The sequence below is a fragment of the Coenobita brevimanus genome, chromosome 98 (assembly GCF_032717465.1).
Source record: "Coenobita brevimanus isolate Jiangsu-jjx chromosome 98, ASM3271746v2, whole genome shotgun sequence".
Classification (NCBI taxonomy): Eukaryota; Metazoa; Arthropoda; class Malacostraca; order Decapoda; family Coenobitidae; genus Coenobita; species Coenobita brevimanus.
Genome location: NC_137051.1, coordinates 30,179,460 through 30,204,664, shown reverse-complemented (window position 1 = coordinate 30,204,664; position 25,205 = coordinate 30,179,460). Strand labels below are relative to the sequence as shown.

General features: G+C 42.1%; 1 protein-coding gene across 1 annotated transcript in view; it reads right to left on the bottom strand.

Annotated features, from left to right (window-relative positions):
- Positions 1 to 1,170: 1,170 nt before the first annotated feature.
- The window catches only part of LOC145414097 (venom peptide isomerase heavy chain-like), a 49,084-nt gene continuing 25,049 nt past the window's right edge, over positions 1,171 to 25,205 (bottom strand). Inside the window, exons 2-8 of the mRNA XM_080283656.1 lie at positions 18,587 to 18,778; positions 16,468 to 16,577; positions 13,095 to 13,198; positions 10,077 to 10,314; positions 8,463 to 8,568; positions 6,858 to 7,018; positions 1,171 to 1,750 (exon numbers count right to left, since the gene is read on the bottom strand). Of these exons, the coding sequence (XP_080139782.1) occupies positions 1,580 to 1,750; positions 6,858 to 7,018; positions 8,463 to 8,568; positions 10,077 to 10,314; positions 13,095 to 13,198; positions 16,468 to 16,577; positions 18,587 to 18,740 (1,044 nt within the window). The 5' untranslated portion in view covers positions 18,741 to 18,778 and the 3' untranslated portion in view covers positions 1,171 to 1,579. The remainder of the gene's footprint in view (positions 1,751 to 6,857; positions 7,019 to 8,462; positions 8,569 to 10,076; positions 10,315 to 13,094; positions 13,199 to 16,467; positions 16,578 to 18,586; positions 18,779 to 25,205) is intronic.

Sequence of the window (25,205 nt, the reverse complement as noted above, 5' to 3'; positions counted from 1 at the left end):
TTAGAGATTTCTCCTTGAGGACAAAATATTTTTTTACACGTTTTTTAAACATATATTTAGAGGACAAAATACCAAATAGTTTCCCTCCTGTCAGGAGAATAGTCTAAGCCAAAATATTACCATATCACCATATTAATCAAGAAGCCTGGACCTGGACCCCCTTCACCCATGGAACGGTGGCGAGGGGCGGGGAGGGGGGGTCAGGGCAAATTTGTATGCGCTCCTGCTACTGGTCTGGTCATAAATAACTCCAAATGTCATGACTGCATGAATTACTTTCCTGGAAATACTGTAAGTTTGTAACAATAAAAATTACTTTGTCATAAACTGTGTTTATGATACCTGTTAAGTTGGTCAAACCGTAACGAAGGATGGGTCAAGTTGGTCAAAATTGCCCTTACCCTCCCACAATCACACACTCCTCGGGCCATCGCTGTGGATAATAAACTCACTATACAGTAAATGCAAAGTGGTACTTCTGTTCACAACGTCTATGGATGATAAAATCTTCTTTATATACCTATGTGCTAGGGATACCTGAACCTCAACTCAGGCAGCAACATACATAGACAAAGTGTTCCAGGACTTTACATACTAACTTCAGGAGGTGATTCGGGGCTGACTTTTAATGAAAGGAGACTATAATAACATGAGTCCAAGTCTCAATAGTTACGCAGCTACAATTACTGTTGACCTTATGAGTGAACTATGAGGGAGACCATTTTCGACCATAAGAATGCCAATAACTGTAGCTCTATGATGGTTGAGAATTGGACTCATGTTGATATAGCATTTTTTTACTCAAAATCATCCCAAGAATAACCTCCCAAAGTTGGTACATGAAGTCTCGGGGCTCGCTGTGTATATTCACAGTACTTTTCAAAGGCCACTTGGAGAAGCACATGCAATCCAGATGAGCAATGAACGACCTATTCTCTGGTCATCTTAACATAGCGCAAAATGCTCCTCTTGACATACTTTCACTGGTGTGCAGTGAAGCTGGGAGCGCTGAGTATAACTTTACGGTGCATCCCCCCCTCCCTTTTTCATTTATTATTGCTTTGCATTTCGTATATTTTTGTGGATACCATATTGCGGTTCATATCTGTATAAACAATATATACATACTGTAAACAGTGGTACTGTTGTTGTGTTTTACTCTTGTTGTTGTTGATGTTGCCTCATTCTCAGCTGGACGTGAAATCAGTAGCGTGCCAGCTGAAGTTACACTTGTGTAGCCCGCCATCCTCCTCCCAGGGGAAAGACAAGGAGGGACGATTGGACAATGGGCAACAAAGATGCCCTGTTACATCGATGGCATCACGTGAAGGCGTCCCTCTCCAACAGAGACACAATAATCATATAAACTGGGAATGGGTGGGGTTGAAGTAAAACTTAGAAAAATGTGTGTGACTTTTACAGCAGGCTAAGGTGAATGGAGTATAAGAAGCTAAATGAAGAAATAAAATATAGAATTACATGGATATCGATTGGTCAGGCAGCACTAGGAAATAATTATATCATGAAACAGTTTTGAAAAGCGGAGATTCGTGCGTAAAAAAGGTCAGAATCTGTCAAATCAAGCATTGGGCGCGATGTATGCCATGATCCAGTCGAGGTATGCAGACACTCTGGAGTAGACGCCAAGGCTGCCACAGCCCTGGCCGAAGCTGACCACGCCCACCACTGTGTGCTCACAGACAGTCCCATCCCTCTCCACCTTGTCCACCATAGGCCCGCCACTGTCACCCTGACCAACAAATACACCATTACCAACAACTTATATTAATCTCTTAACTCATTCTGCTCGGGGATGTCGGTTTAAATCATACTATCTGAAGGTGACTTTCTTCATCTTAGAGGAGATATTTTGTCGTGAAAAGACCAGTAAAATTGCATTTTTCTAATCTCCTCCAATTCGAAAAACTTATCTTAACCTTAATTAAATCGTCTGGGAGTAGCAATAAGGAAATTAAGACTACGCTATTAGACTGAATAGGCTAAGCTCTTCAGTCCGGGCATGCATTTCTAATTAAAGACTGCCAACATTCTCAGGGGAATGCTGGATGGTCTCTACACAGCTGTATTTCTGATACACGTCTTATATACACTGATACTCGAGGAGGTAGATGTAGCCTGCATGACCCCTTCACTACTCTGTTTCTATCTTTCTTTGATACACTTTTCATTTTGATGTCCTTCCTTTATTTCTTCACTAAGTAAACTCAAACTTGGCGTAATTCTCCCTTGGGAAAATGCCCACAGACACTTTTTCATTTCTTGAATTTCGGCATTTTAAATGCTTTATGGATTCAAAGCTCAAACCATACAAACAAACACTTTTTGGAATTCTGTGTTCTTACATGTTTATTAATAATCATGGCAATTGCAATGATGACTGATGAACATTAATGTTTTGTTTGTATGGGTTAAGCTTTGAATCCATAAAGCTAATGACGAAATCCAAAAAATGAAAAACAGTGTCTATGGATATTTGCCCAAGGAACAATTACGCCAAGTCTGAGGATAATTAGTGAAGAAATTGAGGAAAGACATCAAACTGAACAATGTATCAGAGAAAGAAAGAAACTGAGTAGTGAAGGGGCTAATGACGCAATCTAACTCCTCGAGTTCCAAAACTCCATCGTAGGTTTAATATATATGTTTGGCAGTAGCAAGAATAAAACGAAAAAGAGGATGTCGGGCTGAAAGGATCGATGTCAGTATGATGATTATGATGATGATGGCAACATCAGTGGAAGAACGAACAATGATGATGATAATGATGACAGTTCTAAGATATATGATGACACTTTTGATTATGATGATAACAAATATGATAACAAATAACAATGTTATTAATTAATACAAATTTCCACCGACTAACTGGGCACTCTACTCATTCGTAAACATCCATAAGTGACTCACCGAAAACAGCACAGCTGGGAACAATAGCAGCCAGTACCATTAGATTCTGTGTAGGCTGTACGGTGCTGAGGGCTGGCCACATGATCAAAAAGATCTGACACCTTGAATCAGGTGACGTCTTTCTTAATCTTATTGCCATCTTCAAATGAATATATATATAGACAGTACAGGTAGCCCCCCCCCCTCCCTTCCAGCTGTGAAGGACTAACGAGGGCTGTCTTTAACCCCTCCAATTTTCAGCTGAGTGAAATAATCTGAAGATACCATGAAGAAAGTGAAATCTACACCCTTGCACTGAAGGGACTGAAGGGTAGGTGACTGGCCTACTCGTATATTCCTTCTAACTTCACACGACTGAAGAACCCCCACCATCAATTTGAAAAGATATGCAGAGCACGTGACCTTCTCCTTGACTGGCATTACAGGCCATTACACTACCTCTAATGCACAAAAGCTGCTGCCAGACCTCACTAAAACACAGTACCTTCAAAATCTATACAGACCCATAAAAGCCTAGAATATCTCACTGACACCCGAGAAGTCCTTCACTGAAAGCAAGAGATGTGTTCTGAAATATCAAAACTTTTTCTGCACCGAAAATTGGAGGAAGCTGACAAATCAGTTTTACAGGTAACAGTTAAACATTAACAAGCAATTTTCTGGAATTTATGGTGGACTTAGCAGAACTTAGGACAATCAATCTGTTGTTGCTAGACCCAAGGGGCTCTTGGAATGCCTTAAGTACACTTTAACGGTGGCAGTGGAGATTATGTGGGAGGTCCTGGGAAGGCCCCTGTAACTGTCTTGGAGGCTCCAAGGGTGGCTGCAATGGACCAATTTAAATATAATAACTCAATCACTCACACTCGATGAAATGGGCATTTCTAGGCCGGCCCCTGATAATGAGCACGGACAGGTGGGGTGGGTCGGTGGGACAGTGGGTGGATGGTGGGTTGAGTGGACGGGTGAGTGGGTGAGTTGGTAGCATTGGTGGGTAGGCTGGTGGGAAGGCAGGGTGAGTGGACAGGTGGGCAGGGTGGGTGGGTGGGTGGACGGGCAGGTGGATGAGTGGGTAGGTGGGTATGGTCGGAGGGAAGGGTGAGTAGGTGGGTCGGTGGGATGGAATGGGGTGGGGTGGGTGGGCATGGTGGGTAGGTGAGAAAAGTGGGTAGGTAAATGGGTGGACAAGGTGAGTGAGTGGGTGGACTTTGTGGGTGGGAGGGTAGACGTGTGGCTTCCCACAGGACAAACAGGGAGACGAGATTAAGGTGACAGTAAAACCTTAGGGAAGCTAACAGAATCCAATACATGCTATCAGAACTCAGTACAAGCTAACAGAACAGAACGCACCGGAACCCAAAAGAAATCAATACACACCACTGAAGCCCAATATAACAGATCAGAACCTAACTTCTCAACAAAACCAGCAGAACGCACTAAAACCCAATGAATACCTATGGAAGCCATGAAAAGAAAACAGATTAAAAAAAAAATTACAACTTGTCAGAACCCACCAAAAACCACCTGAACCCACCAGGACTCATCATAGTCCAACAAAAATCACCAACCTACATGTGAACTCACTAAGAACCCAACAGATACCACCAAAACCTAACACTCATTATATCCCTATAAAACCCATCAGAACTCACTATTCGTTTTTACTCGTACTTTCGATTACAAAAGATTCAACATGCTTACCTACGTCGGTCTTGGTCACCTAATGGCGGCTCTTTACGTTGCTCAGTCGCCAGCAGCCTTTCTATTAAGTCTCCTAACCCTGAGGTCACATTCCACGATCTCGCCCCAGGTCTTTTTCAGTCTGTCTCTTGGAACCCTACCTTCAACAGTCACACCTCTCACCCTCAGAACACAGCTGTCATTCTCCATCCTCTACACATGCCCAAACCATCTCAGTCTACCCCTTCTCATCACAACACTAATACATTCCAGTCCCATCTTTCCTCTCAACTCTCTATTAGCAAACTTATCCCCCCGGCCTGTCATTCAAGGACACACTACATATCATCTCTGTACGTTTAAGCCTACGAATATCCTCTTCCTTTACTGCCCAAGTTTCACTATCGTACAGCATTATATTCTTAACACATGATCCATGCAAAGATCCCTCAACAGGGAGGAAGAGCGTTTTCAGTGTCAGGAGAGGTAACAGCTCAGTGTCTGGAGAGATAACAGCTCAGTGTCAGGAGAGGTAACAGCTCAGTGTCAGGAGAAGTAACAGCTCCCTGAACTTCCTCCAACCACACCTCATCCAGAGTTAGCTCCAGCCCCACCTCCACCACATATTATGTCCCCCAAATAACAAAATTCCTCCACACACTCAAGAGACTCCCCAGCAAGGTCAATCCTTTTACGCCTCTCAGTCTCTACATGCCCTCTCTCAGTCACTACATGCCCTCCCCGACACACTGCACACACGGAATCAGATTTATTTTGCAGCCTACCTCTAATTCCACCACATGTCTTATCACCTACTTATAACAAACACCGCACAAGATAAAGTTATTTCCCACAACCTTGTGCAAACTGCGCACGGCCACACTCCTACTGATTTGACAGCACTGCCACCATCATCACTTCTGTTTTATCCACATTTACTTTCAAACCCACGTACCCCCTGCCATCTCTCCAGTTATTAAATCTTTCCTTTGCCACCCTCTCATTTTCCAGGATCAATACCAAGTCATCAGCATACAACACCTACCATGGAAGTTTAGCTCTGAAGTCACGTGAGACAGCGTCAAGCATCATGATGAAAAAAGGGGCTTCAGGCTGACCCCATATGCCCACCAACATTCTGGGAGAGCTTATCACTCAAACATCCATTCACTTTCATATGGGTGCGAGAGCCTTCATCATCATCATCATCATCATCATCATCATCTAATCCTGTGTTGCCTCACGAGGAGAGTAGGAGACCGGGGCTAGGCAAGTTGCTCCTGAAATTTAAGGTGAAAGTGACCAGCCTCACTCATCCCTGAGTGGCATTACGTGAGCAATAAACCCCAACCATCCCTTGGATATAAACCTGCACAGGCTCAATCCGATTGGAGCGCCTTAATTTCCCACTAATACATTACCAAAACCACTCAAACTAGCCACTCTCAATCTCAAACTTTCTCAATGCTCATTCCATCACCTCCCTAAGAACTCTGTCAAAAGCCTTCTCTATATCAACAAAACAGAGTACAGCTCTTTCTCCCTTCCTATATATTTTTCTTGAAACTGTCGGACAATGAATATAACATTAGTGGTCCCTTTGCCTGGCATAAACCCAAACTGCATCTCATTAGTATTCATTCTTTCCCTTATCATACCTTCCAGGACTCTGTCCATGACCTTCATTATCTGGTTCAAAAGTTTAATGCTGCCATAATTTCCTCTTTCTAGGGCATCACATCTACAATCACGCTCTTCAACCAGTCATCTAAAAACACCCAATGGAACCAACCACGTCCCTAAAAGCATCCACTAAAACCTAACAGAACTAAGCACAACTCACCAATACCCAGCAGAACCCACCAAATCCAACAGAAATTAACAGAACCCCAGAGAACTCACATATGTCAAACAGAACCCACCAAAACCCGGCAGCACCCACCAAAATTAATCCAAACCAAATAGAACCAACCAAAACTCAACTACAACAACCAGGACCACCAAAACTCAACAGAACTTAACAGAACCACTGAAATTCCCACTGGAATTCACCACAACAAATGCGAACTCACCAAACCCCCCAAAAGAAACTAAAAGCCCACAACAACTCAACACAATTCACCAAAATCCCTACAGATTATTCATTTGGACCCAAAAGAACCCATCAAAACCTAACCAGAATCCATCTAAACTTAACAGATCCTACAAAAACCCAGGGGACCCCCAACAGAAGCCAAATGAAGCCTTACCCTGCATGAGTCCCTGCCCTCAGCGCCTGCACATATCTGGGAGGGAAGGATGCCACGGGGTACGGCAGTGCCCTTGGGGTCCTCCACTCGTCGATGACACTCCAGAAGGTCTACCACAGGGACGTTCACCTTTTGCAGGATCCAGGTCAGGCGAGGCACAGCTGAACAGACATAATAACAAAAGGTAAATCGATAGCTGATGTAGGGCAGTTGGCCTACATCAGATCATAATGGCTATAACTATAGTTTTCTACACGCCCAGGAGAGAAAAGAAGTTTGGTCTCTCGCCCAAAAAAACGCTCCATTTAAAACTGCCATGAAAAGGTGAGAAAGAACTATATAGGAAGAGTGGCATGAAAATTATATGAGAAACTGTTGATAAGGTCTTGCTGCTCTGCTGTCACTGCATCCACTGCGAATGAAGATGAAAAAAGGAAGAATAAAAATAACGATAACTGTGGCCTGTACATTCAAATTTAAACCACCAGTGTCTTGCATTTGCTACTGGCTGTTTAAACCTCTAACATCTGCAGTTCATTCCTTTGTTAGCTTAACCCTCTCTGGTGCACATTCTGACATCCACTTCTAAAATCACGGCCAGCAATACCAAGTGTTAGGATATGGTACTCTACATTAGCCAAATGTTGTACTGCAAACTTTTTAAATACTTAACTATTACTTTTTCTGCATGTACTTAATGAACTTTCATATAAAAACCATCTACACGATGACAGGGATAATGCAAAACAACCATCTAGTGCCTGACAGTATTCATCTTTGCTTGGCGTCACTGTTCGACTGCCTTCGATTTATCACTATCATTTTATGCCACTTGGGGAGGAACAGAATACAATTATGATGTGGCAACAGAAAGGAAATTAAGATATAAAACATAAAAAAGTCATACAGTTCCAAAGAAACTTTCAGGAACTTATTAACTGTTATACTGAAATAAATTATTCCTTCTGACTGTTTCAAATCTGCAGTTTTGTTATTTAACCTCAGCGTTCTTTGTCAAAATTTCATTCTAGCCTGTCTCTAATTTTTCGCTAAGATAAGATAAAGTATGGTTACATAGCTCAAATAATGGAAACAGATGTAGCCCGAAACGTTGTCAGTAAAGAAGTTTGTCATAACTCTGGGCCTGTTCTTCATATTTTGGGTTCTCCACATTAGTACAACAGATTTGTGTCAGCTTCCATTAACGTCAGATAGCGCTCTATTATATTCTGACCCAACAGTGTCTAATCCTGGGTGGCTTTACACACGGTCTCTCCTGTGCTATCAGACTACTAGTTCACCTCACCTGTCACTCTAATATCACTTCTGTCTTAAGTTCAATATGTACGTTCTGTTACATATTTTCTAGTTTCAAGCCCCGTGCTGATTAAAATCATGTTTCCTTGAGATTGGTGTGTCACCTTCACCAACTATTTTTGTAAAATCAAAGGTAAACACAAAAGACGGGAAAGATGTTGGCTCCCTTTTCTCACTCCTAATGATGGTGATGTTAAGTGTGAGTGAAAATGATGATGCACTATGTTACTGAGAGAGAGAGAGAGAGAGAGAGAGAGAGAGAGGAGGGGGGGGGGCGCTGCAACTGACCGAAGGAAGTCCATCCCCAGCCCACGACGGTGAGTTCCCTGCCGCTGTGGTCCTCAGCTGGGTCTGTGGGGAGGCAGGCTGGCAGCACCCGATGAGTAAACACAACCTGCAAGGGAAGGCACTTAATTATACCACCATTAAACTGAAGCACCTGTCCCTGTCCAAAATATTGCCATCTTTACATTTTTATACCCGTGCCCGGGAAGCAGGAGAAACTATAATGCTATACTCGACGTGTGTGTGTGTGTGTGTGTGTGTATGTGTGTATGTGTGTGTGTGTGTGTGTGTGTGTGTGTGTGTGTGTGTGTGTGTGTGTGTGTGAAACAAATAAAAAGTTTTCATCTGATATTAACTTAATTTGGCATAAGGGCTAAGAGGCATGCAGGGGATTTACCTTTCTCTTAAAACATTACGTCAAAGGTCAAGGTAAAAAAAAAGGTCAGTTTCACCTAGCACGGTCAGCTTTTTAAATTATTTTTATCTAATTTACGCCAAACTTGGTTGTGGGGCTGAGGGCACGGCAAAGATGTAGAGATTCGAGTTTGACAACAATTAGTCAAAGGTTAAGGTTACAGGGAAAGATCAAAGTTCAGTACGCGAGTCTGTGTGTGAACAAAACTAATTATGATCGGATCCAGATCAGACTGCACGGAAGCGTTGAGGATCAGCCAAGTGGTTAAGCCGTTGTTTTTAGAGCAGTAGGTCAAAGGTCAACGTCACACGGCAGGTCAGCTTAACACTTATGTAATTTAGACCAGATTTTGTGGAAATGTTAAGGATAAAGCAGAGAGAAAAGGATTCTACCTTGGAATGGTCATATGTTAAGGCTACGGGGCACGTTCAACTCAAGCAATTTTCATCCGATTTGAAAAAAGCTCGATGGAAAGATTAAAGGTGGGGCAATAATGAAACAGTTCGATCTTCAGAGCAATCGGTCGAAGGTCAAGGTCACAGGGCAAAGTCAAATGTTCGGTCCTTAGACCAATTGGTGGACCCAGGTAATTTCTGGGTCCTCCTTCCTGTTATTTACAGTTACCAAGTTTAAAATGCGGTTTCTGTCTACAAATGTACCATCTTTATATATACAGTAACGTGAAAAAAAAAAATGATGACCCTTAAATCTGTTCGTATCTACTTAGCCTTAAAATGTACATGTACCAAGGTAAACACGTGCTTGACTAACTGACTTCTCTTCAAGTCCAGCTGTCAAAATTACACACTATGCTGTGCTGTTGTTTAGGTTCTACTACTTCGTTCAGCTGACATACAACCCCGTCACCAAGATGATACAGACACTGGACAATGATGATCCTTCTGTGTAAATACTCACTTACTCAAAATATTCTCACTCTTACCTCTTCTTCAGTCTTTCATCATCCTTCAACTTATCCTTCCGTTTCTCTTTCCCTTCCCTTTTTCGAATCACCTTTCCTCTAACTTTCTCCCTTCTCTTTACCCCCTTTTCAGGTTTCCTAAGCCTTTTGTCATCTTCCTTTTCCTAGTCTTCTCTAACTCCCTCGCTCCATTATTTTTTCCTAATTTTCTTTATTCCTTCTACCTCCCCTTCTTTCTTGCTATTTCCTCCTTCCCTCACTACCTCTATGGCCAGCTTACCGGAGTCTCCAGCTTTATCAACGCAATGTCGTGATACTTGAAAGGGAATTTGTACTCCGGGTGCCTGATGGCTTGTCCCCTCCTGAGCTGCTCCAAAGGCACCGATGACGGGGTCGAGCCCAGGCCTTGGCGGGTCAGGGGGGAGGGGAGGGGCCCTTGGATGCGAGGCAGGAACTCTCCACTTCGGTTGGTTCTCCGATCGTAGTCTCCAAGGCGCACCCAGTATTCAAGCGAGTCGCTGAAGAGGCAAGTGACATTAGAGGGCTTAATGAAAAATATCTCAGTTTATCCCCTGCGAGGTGTGGGGGTCCAAGGCTAAGCTATTGCAGTCCAACGCATTTAAGGGTATATGATTGGCCTACTTCCCGTGATGGCACTATATGATCGAAGACCTTGGAGGATCAAAGCTATATAGAGAGAAAAAAATATGATAGAGATACTTGAGAGAAAGGAGACAGAAACAACAGCTAGAATAAAGACACAGAGGAAAATATGACGGCACAATTAGAATAAAACTGGAGAAACTGGAGAAAATAAGGATGGAGAAAATCAGAATACAGAGGCATGGGAAAAGTATGGAGAAAAAAGAAAACATTAGAAGAAAGACATGGGAAAAAATGAGGAAAAAACTGAATACCGAACCTAGAGACAGAGAAGAAAAAAGACACAGAGACATGACAGAAAAAAAAAAAAAAGACTAGAATAGAGGGATACTGGAGACAAATAAGGAGAAAACAAAAGAATACAGAGACGTGAGAGAAAACAGCCATGGGAAAAAAAAAAAAAGATTAGGCTAGAAAAACAGGAAAAAGTATGGAAAGTCAAATACGAGTATGTTAATCGTGAGAGACACTGGAGAAAACATATAATGAAATGAGAAGCAGGAGACGGGTTGGAGGGAGAGGCAGGAGCAGACAACAAACACGAAGCAAACACATGTATGATGTAAAATGGAGAAATGGGGATAAAAGCAGAGAAGTACAAAGAGAAGCTGGGAGGAGAGAAGGGAAGGGAAGTGTGAGTGGGTGGGGTAGAGGGTCAGGGCTTGGGATGCGGGTATGTGAGGGCAGGAAAGGTCAGGAGCTAGCGGGAATGACTGTTTGAACAAGTGTGTGTGTGTGTGTGTGTGTGTGTGTGTGTGTGTGTAGGCAGGGGGTATTTGTGTATGTGTGTATGTATTTACGTATGTATACATGCGTGTAAGCATGTATGTATACGTGTACTTATGTATGTATGTATTCGTCTACGCACAGTATGTATGTATGTATGTACTGCATGCATGGAATTGTGTACATACACTGTATATGTATATATGTACCATCACGATCAAAAATTCAACAAGTCCCTGCCGGCTGTGGCGATGTAAGTGTTACGTGAAAAATTCGTATCTGTAATAAATAGCAGCTACAAGTACACTGGAGGAAAGTATAATGAACGATGATCTGTGACCTTCAGGGAGGAATGGGAAGTGTTTATACAGTATATATAATGCAAGCACGGGATCGTCGGCGATTTTTCGTTCACGATTACAAGGCCAAGTGAGTGGGTGAGGGGGCATATGAATAAATACATTGGAAGAGAGTACCTAGGATTAAACAATGAGTAAAATGAGTGGAGGAGTTGGAATTATGTATGTTTGAAGGTGGAAGTGTGTGGTGCGGTACAGGGGTGGACATGAGGAAGATGAACAGTATGTGATTAGAGAAACGGTGTAGTTAGTGGATAATATGACACATTGTGTGAAAATGGCCGAGAGTACTGAAGAATGGCGACACAGAAGTAAAAGGAAGATGATAAAAAGCAGGTGTATGTACGAATATGCAGTGTTTCTAAAGCTATGGATAATTTCTCACTAACGAGTGGTGTATATAATGGAAAGCTGAATATAAATGTACTCATATTTATAATTCGCATGGAATATCTTAAAAAGGAAAATGAAATTTGTTTGATGAGAACTTTAGAAGTTAAGCTTCGTAATTTAGAACTGTTATACAGTGTTCCAAGTCTTTAAAGAGAAATTTATTTGCTAGTCAGCATGCAGTGTTTCTAAGCAGCTGCATCACTAAAATATGTGAATAATTTCTATCTAAGATTTGTCTCTGTAGTCTTCAAGAAATTTTAATTTGTTTGTTTTATTTAAGGTAATTGAATGTCCAGCCTGTAAATATGTATATCTTGCTCTTAATTACAATCCTCACCGTTACTGACGTTAAGTTAATAGTTAATACATACCACAAAGAATATTCCTATGAGTTAATAATTAACAGGCTGTCACAAGAGAAAAGAAATAAAACGGTGTTCAACAAACAATAAAAAAATCGTCAGTTTTTCACTACATGCTCTTGTACAGTATTTGTAGGTAATCTGACAACAAATTTTCTACACTACGAATATGTGGGTAACAATGATTTTAAAAATTCTGTGTATGGGTAATGATCTGAAAAGGACAGAGAATCACTAGTACAGAGAGACAAGTATAATCACATGATGCCAAATGACAGGCGCAAATCACCTAAATACCGGCACAGTAAAATACACAGCCCAGGCCATGACGGTTGTACGATGGCCCAGGGCATGACGTGGGGGGCCCGGGACAGGCACCCTGGGGCACTGGTGGTATAAAACGCTTCGAGACCCGGATCCCATCGCAAAAACACAAGAAAAAAAAGGTAATTTTAACGATATATTCAGCTCCATATTTGAGAGATAATGATCAGACGGCACCTAGATAATGTAATAAGGAAGAAAATACACTACATGATTATCAAGTTCCTGATTTGCTCAGTAGGCTTGACCTTGGTTCAGGCTCTGATGTGCTGGTATCATTAACACCCACCTCTCCCTCGACCCTCCCCAGTGAATCTGATTGTGTGTGTGTGTGTGTGTGTGTGTGTGTGTGTGTGTGTGTGTGTGTGTGTGTGTGTGTGTGTGTGTGTGTGTGTGTGTGTGTGTGTGTGTGTGTGTGTTTAAGCGTGTGTAGATGTGAATGTGAATGTGTACGTGTGAGTGTATGCTTACATGGGTACGCAGTGAGCAGCGGTGAGTACAAAGTGTGGTGAGATGAGTGACCCTCCACAGCCCCACTTGATGTCCGTGTCACCATCCTTGCTGCCCACCAGTGCCTGAGGACACACAACACCCTCACGTACCACATAACAAATAATGACTCACTGCAAAAATTATTAGAAAAAACACACACACACACACACACACACACACACACACACACACACACACACACACACACACACACTCTCTCTCTCTCTGTATGTATGTATGAATATATATATATATATATATATATATAGATATATATATATATATATATATATATATATATATATATATTAATGGATTAAAAGAAGAAAATGAAGCATGCTCTCTTGACGCACGTGAGGATTTTGACAGTCTGCCACAAGATTTTTACAGTACTTGATAAAATGATGCGGGGGAATGCCCATCACTATAACATGATACTTGGATTCTGGTACACTACACCAAAAATGTGTTAGATGGAGGAATGCTGTCAAGCTCTTACCTCGCTACAAATGACGTGAGGGAGGTGGAAATATTGCCCTCATATCTACTTAATAAATTCATAAATGATTTTAGCATGGAAATGCACAATAACCATACAGTGGCTCCCTGTAGTCGCGGCGCACGACTCTGAGGTTGCCATTATCGTGCCCTGGCAACCTACCCGTCAACAGTGCCTCCGATTTCGTGTACTGTATCTGATACGCTTGTGATTCGTTTATATGTTCGTGTATAATAATTTTCGTGTATAATATATTCGCGTACAAAATGATTCGTGTATATGATACGAAATTGGACGCACTGTTGACAGGTGAGTTGCCAGGGTACGATAATGGCAAACTCAGAGTCCTGCGCCGCGACTATAAATATATAGCTATTTAGTAAATCATGTCATCTACGCTAGTGACCTTGTACTAACTGCACCTTCTGTAGCAGGATTCAGCAAGTTATTAAAGACTTGTGAAAACTTAAGAAGTAAGCAAAGTCATCTTTAACCCACACAAGCATTTCGTTACGATATTCAAGTCAAAATTATGAATTCAGAACTACCCAAATTCCTCTAAAGCAAAAAATAATAGAAATTAATAAAATCCGCTCAGACGATTCAGAAATACTACGCCAGCGTTGTTCACTGTACAGTACATGCAGGGCAACTCTGTCATAAGAAAATGTCTTCCGTGCACACGGAATACTAAAGTCACTTAAACTCCTAGTTTCCTTCACTCAGTACACCATAGTTTTGTTGGAACTACAAAAAATCTACCCATATCCTACCATAATAGTCTAAAGACGTTTCTTGAACTCTCAAAAAATGAATGTACAAATTGGCGGGCTTTTTTTTTTTTTTTTTTTTTTCGCGTTTGCCAGTCTGTTGTTAGAAAAAATTGGTGCACAAATTCATCCCGCGTGTTAAGTCATCTGAGAGTTGTATAATAACATCATTGCAAAGAAAGAGCATAACATTAATATATAGTTACAGGCACATTGGAGCAAGTTATCCTGGTGTGTAACTGTCACCTACACTGTACTGTACATTATTTATTGGTATAATATAATATTGATATGCAGTGCATGGAGTACCATATGCCGCAGGTCAGTACTGGCACAGCATTACTGTAAACGAAGTACTGTACTTAACATTATACCATACTGTACCATCTTTTACTTATGGACCCCGCTATAAGCACCTCGGTTGTGCCAGTGTACGGAATAAAGCTTTATACATACATATGTATACATGGTAATTCAAATTCACTCGGCAAACTTTGAGGATCTGTTGTACTGTATAGTGGAAAATAAACATAATGTATGATTTAGGAGACAAACGACTAATAAGAAACGTAGCGCCAATGAGTCCAGATAAACATAAGTAGAGATAAAGGAGTTTTATCAGCGTGTGTACAAATAGCATGTAATCAGGCAAGTCCCAAATCTAGTCATGCTGTGACACTGACGTAACACATCACTCCAGCAGTATTTTGCACAGTCTTACGGTGAGCAACGTTTAGCTTCAAAGTCCCAGAAACGTAGCAATAAAACACTGGAAGCTGGTAACGCTGCATGAACATGGTAGGGTCACACTACTTAATCACGGTGGAACGCTAATGTTTAAACTCTGGGACAGGTTACTTTGTACCTGTGGTAAATTTTATTTACCAGTTTTTTTTTTTTTTTAAATAAACACGTAGTACATAAAATTTTTATTTCACAGTACATGAATTAACAGTACGTCCTACGTGTGTTTCATGTGAAGTAGGTACAGTACGTGGTGGATCAGTATGGTATTGGCCAAGTGCATCAGTGACTCCTGCATGCCTGACGTCCTGATGGCTGCCACAGAATAATGCGGGTATGTGAAGCACCATGGAATGCCAGTGGAAGAGAATAATTATCACACTGGAGGGGTTAACAAAGCGTTCAACATAACTATGAAAGACTCCGCTGTCCCCTCCGCCACCTCACGGAGGATATGGAGTATAGGGAGGGCGGGTGACAATGTTTGGATGACAGCATGAACTTCATTGTCCACTGGCTGAGCTCTGACAATGATCGTGTATTACGTAAATCTCCTGTACCGTATTTCATTCCACTCACATCAGGAACACCATAAGTAGACTTCATTACGTAATGCGAAAAACAACAGCTAAGTACCAAGATGCAGTCAGCGATAAGCACAGGGGAGGGAGGTGGTTGATGTGTTAGGACAAGTGGCCAGTACGGTCTTCCCTCCTCTTAACGCAACATCACCAACAATCAGAATGTTCGTAGCTAATTTCCCTTCACCTACTTAAATATGTGTATCCAGATTCACTGGATATGTTATACATACAGTTGCACATTTTCTGTCCAAAGCATGATTTGACGGGTCAATTTTGAATCACCCTGTTATATATCTATATATCTATATCTATATCTATCTATCTATCTATCTATCTATCTATCTATATCTATATATATATCTATCTATCTATATATAGATAGATAGATAGATAGATAGATAGATATATAGATATATATATATACAGTATATAATTATATGCTATCATTTTTACCCTACGAAGGATTAAGGAATAAGGACAAGAAAGCAATAAAGACTTCCTATCAACAGTGTCAAGAGACATGATTCACACTTTCAGTGCTAGAAGATGTAAAGGGACGAGGAAACTATGACAGCTCTGACTAGATAAAACTCTGATCAGTCATAACAGCCCTAACAAAAACACTGTTTCGTACATTATCATCTTAAACTGAGTTCAGCTACGTCACAAGCATTCAGGCACAACCATTCCTGGACAGTACTATAAATTATGGTTTTAAAAAATCCAGGAGCATCAAATAACATCAAACAACCTACAATGTGCGGGAACTCTCCAGGCTTGGCGTCCTTCCCGCCAAAAATGAGTTGGTTGTCCTGGACGCAGTGACCCTCCTCGCCCCGCCAATACTGCGACCATGCCTCACACACTGCAGGGAGACGATAGGTCAAGCATAATAGTTCAGGGCATGGTGGGCAGGTTCACGGAGACATGAGCCAAGGCAGATAAATGCAGTGTGAACAATGGAGGACTTGTTACACTGATGTTCCTTCTACAGGATCTGTCTACTGCTATACTGCTGTTACTGTTAGTCTAGTGCTAAGGCTAGTGCAACATTCTCATTACATTGTGACATCTGATTCATCATGCGTCAAGAGTTAATTCAGTAACACTCACAGGAAAGAATTTTCTCTCTTAAATGTCCAATCTTCTCCATCTGATTCACACTATCATTATCACTCAGCAAGTCGCCATTACCATTATCTTATCACTATTACAAGTAGCATCTCTCTTTTTTTTTTTTTATTCTCGCCTGTGTAGAGTACAACACTTATGTATGTGTGGGGGTCCCCCACACATACAGCTCTTCTCAACAGGGCTGAGTCAAAGGCTTTTCGTCTCTTTAACTCTCCCCCTCTTACTGATTCTATTCAACTCTCTCTTTCTCTCTTCGTTACACTGTTGCATCTTTATCTCTTTTCTGTTGATTCTTCAATGGTCCCTGCGCTTCTGAACTGTGTGCTTGCATCCCCACTCCATTATGCTGGCGCGCTGTACTGTTTTGCAGCAAATTCTCATTCCCTTTCTGTCCAACTCTTTAATGCAGGAGTTAACCGATACTCCCAGCCCTTCCTGTACGCAGCAGATCAACTACGGAACTGTCTTCCTCTACCTGTATTTCCCTGTGCCTATGACCTTCAGTCTTTGAAACTCGGTGTGTCTAGGCAACTCGAACGGATCTTAAATGTGTGTGTGTGTGTGTGTGTGTGTGTGTGTGTGTGTGTGTGTGTGTGTGTGTGTGTGTGTGTGTGTGTGTGTGTGTGTGTGTGTGTGTGTGTGTGTGTGTGTGTGTGTGTGTGTGTGTGTGTGTGTGTGTGTGTGTGTGTGTGTGTGTGTGTGTGTGTGTGTGTGTGTGTGTGTGTGTGTGTGTGTGTGTGTGTGTGTGTGTGTGTGTGTGTGTGTGTGTGTGTGTGTGTGTGTGTGTGTGTGTGTGTGTGTGTGTGTGTGTGTGTGTGTGTGTGTGTGTGTGTGTGTGTGTGTGTGTGTGTGTGTGTGTGTGTGTGTGTGTGTGTGTGTGTGTGTGTGTGTGTGTGTGTGTGTGTGTGTGTGTGTGTGTGTGTGTGTGTGTGTGTGTGTGTGTGTGTGTGTGTGTGTGTGTGTGTGTGTGTGTGTGTGTGTGTGTGTGTGTGTGTGTGTGTGTGTGTGTGTGTGTGTGTGTGTGTGTGTGTGTTAGGAGGGAACAAACTTACGGGCTTCTAGCTTTGATTCCTTCTTTCTTTCATTATAAAAAATAACAACTTATCAGTACCATCCCAGACATCACAGCCATCAACAACGACACCATTCCTTTGAATAAGACTAATATAACTGCAATAGAGAATTGGACAGATAAGGGACGAGAGTTTGTTGCTAGACTGGTGCTACTCACCTGCCGTAGTGGTGTGAGGATGCAAGTAGACAGTTCAGAGGATCAGTGACCACTGAAAAAGCGATAGAAAAGAGGTAAAGATGCAACAGTGCGGCGAAACAACAGAGAATGAAGGGAGCCATTAAGACTTCATAAGACGAAAGGCCTTTGATTCTACCTTGTTGATATGAGCTGTATGTGGAGAGCCTCCCCACACATGAGGGTTGTAGCCTGCTCTACACAGGGGCGAATTAAATCCCTGTATAAAGTCAACAATTGTGCAGGGGTAACAAGGACACGGATTCAGCTTAGCACACCTAATCTCTTGGAGTCAGATTTTACAAGATTGGTAATACGATCTTTCAAAGACAAATCCTGAGAGAATGAAACCCCAAGTATGTGCAAAGATGATCCAGGACTGACTTGGGATTTGTGAACAAAATGAGATGACTGACACTTTGTGGCGGACGTAAACAAAAGCCCGAGGTATAATCAACAATGTGATATACAGGCAAACTGAGGTGACATACACTGCGCTGCGATGCGCTCCGGCCTCCTGCAGCAGACGTAGATGTTAGGGGGTCGTGGCTGACACAGCGTGACCTGACCCGCCCTCCTCACCACACCCCCGCTGCCCATACACGCACCCACCTCCTCGCACACGCCCATCACTCCACCGCCCATCTCACACGATTCGCCAGGCCGTCCATTGCCAGTTACAGCTGTTGAAGTTGTGTGAAAAGAAACAATGATTAAGCTAATAATAATAATAATAACAATAATAATAATAAAAATGATGATGATATGAATTAGCAATATATACCTCATGCACAAAAATGAATACAAATATATCGGTACCTCAATCAGAGAGACAGGAGGGAATGTTGATTACGTGCTTGCTGCTCAGTCTATAAACAATTCACTAGAACAATAGCGAATTATGTTCGAACTAGCTGGGCCCCCAGTCTTAGCTAATACAACCATGATAAATTTCAAGAACCGCAAAACAAAGCCTTACGAATAATAATAGGATGCACTAAGACTTATATCAAGAAGCAGAAACACAAATCAAGGATCATATGAATAAGATAGCCATACAGTTCACCACTTTATCTCAAAAGCTTTCCCACCTTGTAACTTTATGTTGCACCAACCTCCCCCTCAAACACACACACACACACACACACACACACACACACACACACACACACACTGTACAGAGTATCCCAGCAATAACCTTCCACGTCCACCCTACATTACGCTTCACAAACAAATAAATAACACAAAGTAAGCAAAACCATCCAAAACCTTCAACCCAACATCCTTCACGAACCACCATCAGATATCCACTGCTCAGAAAAAAACCTACTCCGAGATACACCACTTCACTAGCCAGATTGCGATGAAGCCACCACCCGTCCTTGCAACAGTACCCTCACAAAATTTAACTCACAAACAATCCACTGTGCCCAGACTGCAATGCAGCCTTCCCACATCACAATACACTAACTCCCCACATGAACCAGACTATCACAACGCTGACAATCCTTCAACATAACCTAAAAAAAAAAAAAAAAAAAAAAACTCCGTGTGATGGGTCAAGCGACAAGTTTCCTGCAGTTCACTGGGTTCCATCTAAATGAGCCTGGGGTTGCAATAGTAATAATAACAACAACAGATACAAAAATACTTAGCAGCGTTGTAAGAGGGCAGGGAGAGGATGATGAAGAAGTTTACAGGATCATGAGTGTGTTATGCAAAGTAAAACTGAGATAAGAGCGGTCGACAAAAAGACAGGGAAGGGAGACAGTGAAACTCTGAAGTGGAGAAGCTGAGAAACAAAGTAGACGCAGATGAATACCATGTAAAATAAGTATAGCAGTTATAAGTCGATGAATCGGGAGTAAATGGCTCTGGAAAATTTGTGGAATGCATGCAGAAGTGTTTGGTTAGGAACTCTAAAACTGTGTGTGGTGCTCCGAGGATGACAACTAGTACGAAAGATACAACTTGGTGAGATACAGAAGTTGAAAGGACAGTGGAGGAAGAGAGAAAGAAGTAGTTTGAGTGGACGCAAGAGAGGAATTCAAATAAAAGAATAAAGGACTATATTAAGAGTAAGAAACACATGATGATTTTGGTAGCGAAAATCAATGTAACTAGTCTACTCTGAAAACAGCAGACTATTTTGGAAAGAGGTACGAAAATGTAGAGCCTGGGGAGGAAGAAGGGTGTGAATCTGTGAGGGATGAAAGCTGACAAACACCAAAATGTGAAAGTGAAGCAAGGGGTACGTGGAAAAACATTTTGAAAGGCTGGCGAATGGAAATTATGGGGGCAGAGCAACACTAAATATAATTTTGATGGTGTAGAGAAGGAAGATGGTGCAGGAAAATGTGACTGGTAGAAGTGCAAAATGCTGTCAAGAGGTTGAAAAACAAGTTCATAAAGGTATCCAGAGATTTCATACTGTACTAGAGAGAGTGGTATGACGTGTTTGCTGAAATATGTAAGAAAGTTTGAATGTGAGGAACTGTAATAGCCGCGTGGAAGAAAAGTTGTGACTTTGCCCTTGTACGAAAATATACACGTGAGGGAATGCGAGTGCAGTAATTATCATTATATAAATCTGTTGATTGTTATAGAAAAGGTATATGGCAGAATTATAACAGAAAAAGTAAGGAATATACCAGAAGACTTGTTGAGCGACCAGGGCGGTGGCATTAGAATTGGTAGGGGATGTGGGGATCAAATATCTGCAGCGAGACAGACAGTGGAGAGAGACTGTGAAAAGGACTGGCAGGCATTTACAGAAAATGTGTATCTGGAAAAAGTGTGGGACATGGCAAGCAGAGGGGGACTATTGAAGGATCTGTATATCTGTGGATGGAAAGCTAGTGAGTGCTGCTGTGAGTTTTTCTGATGGTAAAGAAGCCACTGTGGAGGTAAGTGAGTGTCGACTGTGAGTGAGTAGTTAAATGTCAGTGTTGAAGTGAGAAAAGGGTGCGCAATGTTCCAAACGACGTTCGATCCAATAAATATATGGATGCGGTTATGCAAGAGGCCAAAGCTCAATTGATGGAGAGAGAGAGAGAGAGAGAGAGAGAGAGAGAGAGCAGTCAAAACATAACACCTACTCTTTCTAAGCCAGGGGAAGTGCAATAATAACATGAAGAACTCAGACAATTCAGCACCACCCTCGCCATTAACTGCATTAAGGGCCGAATGTTCTAAATCGCCCTATGACCTTGACTTCTGGCAGATGCTGTCAAAATCGAATTACTTCATTCTTGTCTAACACTTGACGTTTCTATTAACTTTGGTTCAGATCAGATCAAGCACGTCTCAGCTAATGTTACCCAGTGCCCGTGACCCCTGGCATTTCCCTGTGACCTTAGCCTAAGACTAATTCTACACAAAATGGACTCTCTCTATTCTTGTTTAAACCTGAAACTTTCCACAAAGTTTAGTCTACATCGAATAAAAATTTTAATTGACCTTGAATGGTGAACTTGACCTTTGACCTACTGTTCTCATAAACAGCCGGTGGGTGATCCTCAACTCACCCACCAAGACTGATCCAAAGGAGATTAAAACTGTTTCAGTTACTTTCTTCACACACAGACACATGGGTCGAAATTTGACTCTGACCTGTGACCCTGACCTTTGATTGCTCTCATATTTGAATCCCTTTTTGCTCTTACCTGATTATTCAGACTTCCATCAAGTCTGGTTAAAGCCCCAACAAAATCGAGTTGACAGTGCCCGTTGACCTTTGACTTTGACCTTTCCCCGTGACCTTGACGTTTGACTGTTCTCAAACTCTAATCCTTTTTATTTTTGTCTTATCCTAAACCCCATTACAAAGCTTGATTTTAAATTGGATAAAATCTTGGGCTGGTGGCGAGATTGTCAAAGAAGGAGAATGGCCATGTGCGGTTTGACACAAGGGTGTGGGAAGTAAATCCACCTTGTGCAGTGTTTGTGTTAAGTGGATGCATAAGAGATGTAGTGGTATTAGAGGCAGACTGCGAGATAATGCTGATTTTATGTGTGCAGTGTTTTGGGGAGAGCAAGTGGAGATTGTCAAGTGTGAAAGGACTGATCTTGCTGATGAGTCTCTTGAGTGTGTGGAAGAGTTTTGTTACTTGGGAGACATGTTATGTACTGGAGGTGGAAGTGGAGTTAGCTCTGTGGCTAAAGTGAGGAGTGGTTGGAAGAAGTCAGGGAGCTATTGCCTCTCCTGAAAATGAGAGGGTTCTCCCTCCGTGGTAAGAGACCTTTGTATGCGGGATGTGTTAGGAGTGTAATGTTGTGTGTTAGAAAGACCTGGGCAGTAAAGGTAGAGGATATTCAGAGGCTCAAACGTACAGAAATGACAATGATTAGTTGGATGTGCAGTGCGTTCTTGAATGCAAGACCTGGGGGAGGAGGGGAGCTATGTTTACGATGGAAGAGTTATGAGGAAGGATGGGACTGGAGTGTGTTGGTGCTGTGATGAGGAGAGGTAGATTGAGATGGTTTGGACACGTGGAGATGATGGGGGATGACGGTTGAGTGCAGAAGGTGAGAAGTATTAACATTAGGGGTAGGGTTGCGGGAGGCAGACTGAAAAAGACCTGGGACGAGGCCGTAAACTGTGACCTGAAGGATGAAGGACTAAATAAGGAGGCTACCAGACATCGTGCAGCATGGAGTAGGTGACCAAGGGTGACGCATGCAAATATGCTTGAGCCTTTATAAACGAAACGAAACAAAAAACTGCCTAAGTTCACCTGGCCCTGTGATGCTGAAAATTGAAATATTGCTATACAAACAGTAGGTTTACTCATTTGCTCTCCAGCTACCTCTCCACCAAGCTTAGCAAAAAAAGAAAGAAAGAAAAAAAAAAGGATTAAAACTTTATGTTTTCTTCAAACAAACAGGACAGCTAACGAGCTCTCATATTAGTAAAACAATCATGCCAACCCTATGCGACCCCAGCAAAGACAAAACGAAGCCGCCTCCAAACTCGACCCACCGTAAGCACCTCTGCTGTACACCGGCCATTCAAACCACATCCCTTTTTTATCCGACCACCTCCCAAGTTTCATATTTCACACCATCACCACGGAAGACCCTGTCAATAATGGAAAAAAATCACAAACGAGATGGCAAACTGGACACAATTTTCAGAACGCATAAAACTAGCACAAGAAATATTCAGCCTGGACTCTCCTCCAACCACCGACGAAGCAGTCAGCTTTAAGAAGAGTTACTACTACAGCCAATAAAAGGCGCATTCTTGGTGACATTAAAAAACTGTACCCAAACTTCTCGACTAAAATTAAACAACTTATCATGGAAAGATGCATATTAAAGCATCAAACAAAACCAACACCATCAGAAACATATTTTATATATTCCCTAAACAACACTCTTAAATGAACGGTTAAAAAGACACAAAAAAAAAAAAAAAAAAAAAAAAAAGGTTGTGGATACCCTGCATCACAAAACAAATAACAGCAAATTTTTAAAGACAATGACAAACATCCACACACCAAAATCTCACCCCCACCAACTCATGAAGTCTTACTGAACAATGATGAAATAATCCCCAGCAAGGAGGAACAAGCAAGCGATCACGTGTTTTGTATTAGTGTCACAAAAATACTACTCCGTATGTGAGAGATGGATGGGAGGGGAACTCTCTCTCTCTCTCTCTCTCTCTCTCTCTCTCTCTCTCTCTCTCTCTGTAAATAAACAGAGAGATGGACAGACAGACTGACTGATTGATACAGCTATGATACTGATGGACAGACAGGTAGATAGACTTACAGATACAGATATAGATACAGACAGATACACACAGTATGACTCTCCTAAAGAGGATGGAGTCTGAAGTCTTTTCGTCTAATAACCCCCCCTCCACTCACTGATTCTTTAAAGTGTTGCATCATTCTTTCTTTCCTGTCCGGATATCATTCTTCTGAACGTTCTGCCTGCGTGCCTTTTTCATTAGGGCACGCATTTAGCATCTGTTCACAATTTCACAAATTTACCCATTTTCTGGTCAACTTTATGATGCAAGACTATGTTGGGGGTCAGACGCCATGAGGCACTTAGTTGTGATGCTCATCTTCGTACCTCACGCCTTTGAGCCTATGGCAGGTTATGCACCTACAGTCGTGGGACACAAGGCCACTACAGCATCGAGGTTACCACACTTACCTTCCAAACGTCTATCCCTCGGTACTCTGTTTTACCAAATAACCCACAAAAGGCGGATGGACTTCGGGGTCGAGTGGTGACAGCTGCCTGCACCAAAATTAAAATTTTGGTGGTATCGAGGTGGTAGCTTTGCAGCCAGCAGTGCTAATCCCTCGAGCATCGTGGCGGTGATGCAAGAATTAAACAGTATTTTCTGTTTCATATACAATGTTGATCAATTCTAGAAGTATACTCCAGTCTACCTCCCCATGTCCGTTTGCTGACCTCCAGTCTTTGAAATGTAATGTGTTGGTATCTTGAAATGAATGAATCTTGGTTCTTCTTTCTGCTAAAGCAACAGCGTTCATCAACCCCATATATTCATGCCGGCATAACTTCAGCTGGTAAAACTGTCAGCTAACATAATCGTCAGTAGCCACATCTTTCCATTAGCATATCGGAAAAGTAACTGTCGAAATAGCTTGTTATCTTCCTGTGTGAACTACTCATGAATAAGTGTGTCAGTAGTTCAATTTAGGTCAATACATGTCCCATCTGACCCTTCACGTCCACTCTGGCCCGCATTATCAGGACCCAGATGCGTCAGCTTTACCAACCATTACCATCCTTTCACCTTATCACAATGTTTACCATCTTGTTTTGATACCGCCACAGTGAATACCGTGGTACTGTAAAGTGCAGTTACCACCACCTTTACCCACCACTGCGCCGGTAGGTCCACTGAAACTGAGCCCGATCAGGTAATGCTTACGGTCGTCTGTCTGTATGCCTATGCTTTTGTCTGTCCGTCTGTTCGGGCTCAATCTATCTATCTATCTATCTATCGCCAGACGCCATAATCCCGTAAGGGGTGGCCATTTGACTTTGAGTTATTAGTTTTATGGGGAGGGGCACTGACCTTCCACCAACCCACTTGTTGACACGTAGGGAGCACGTATG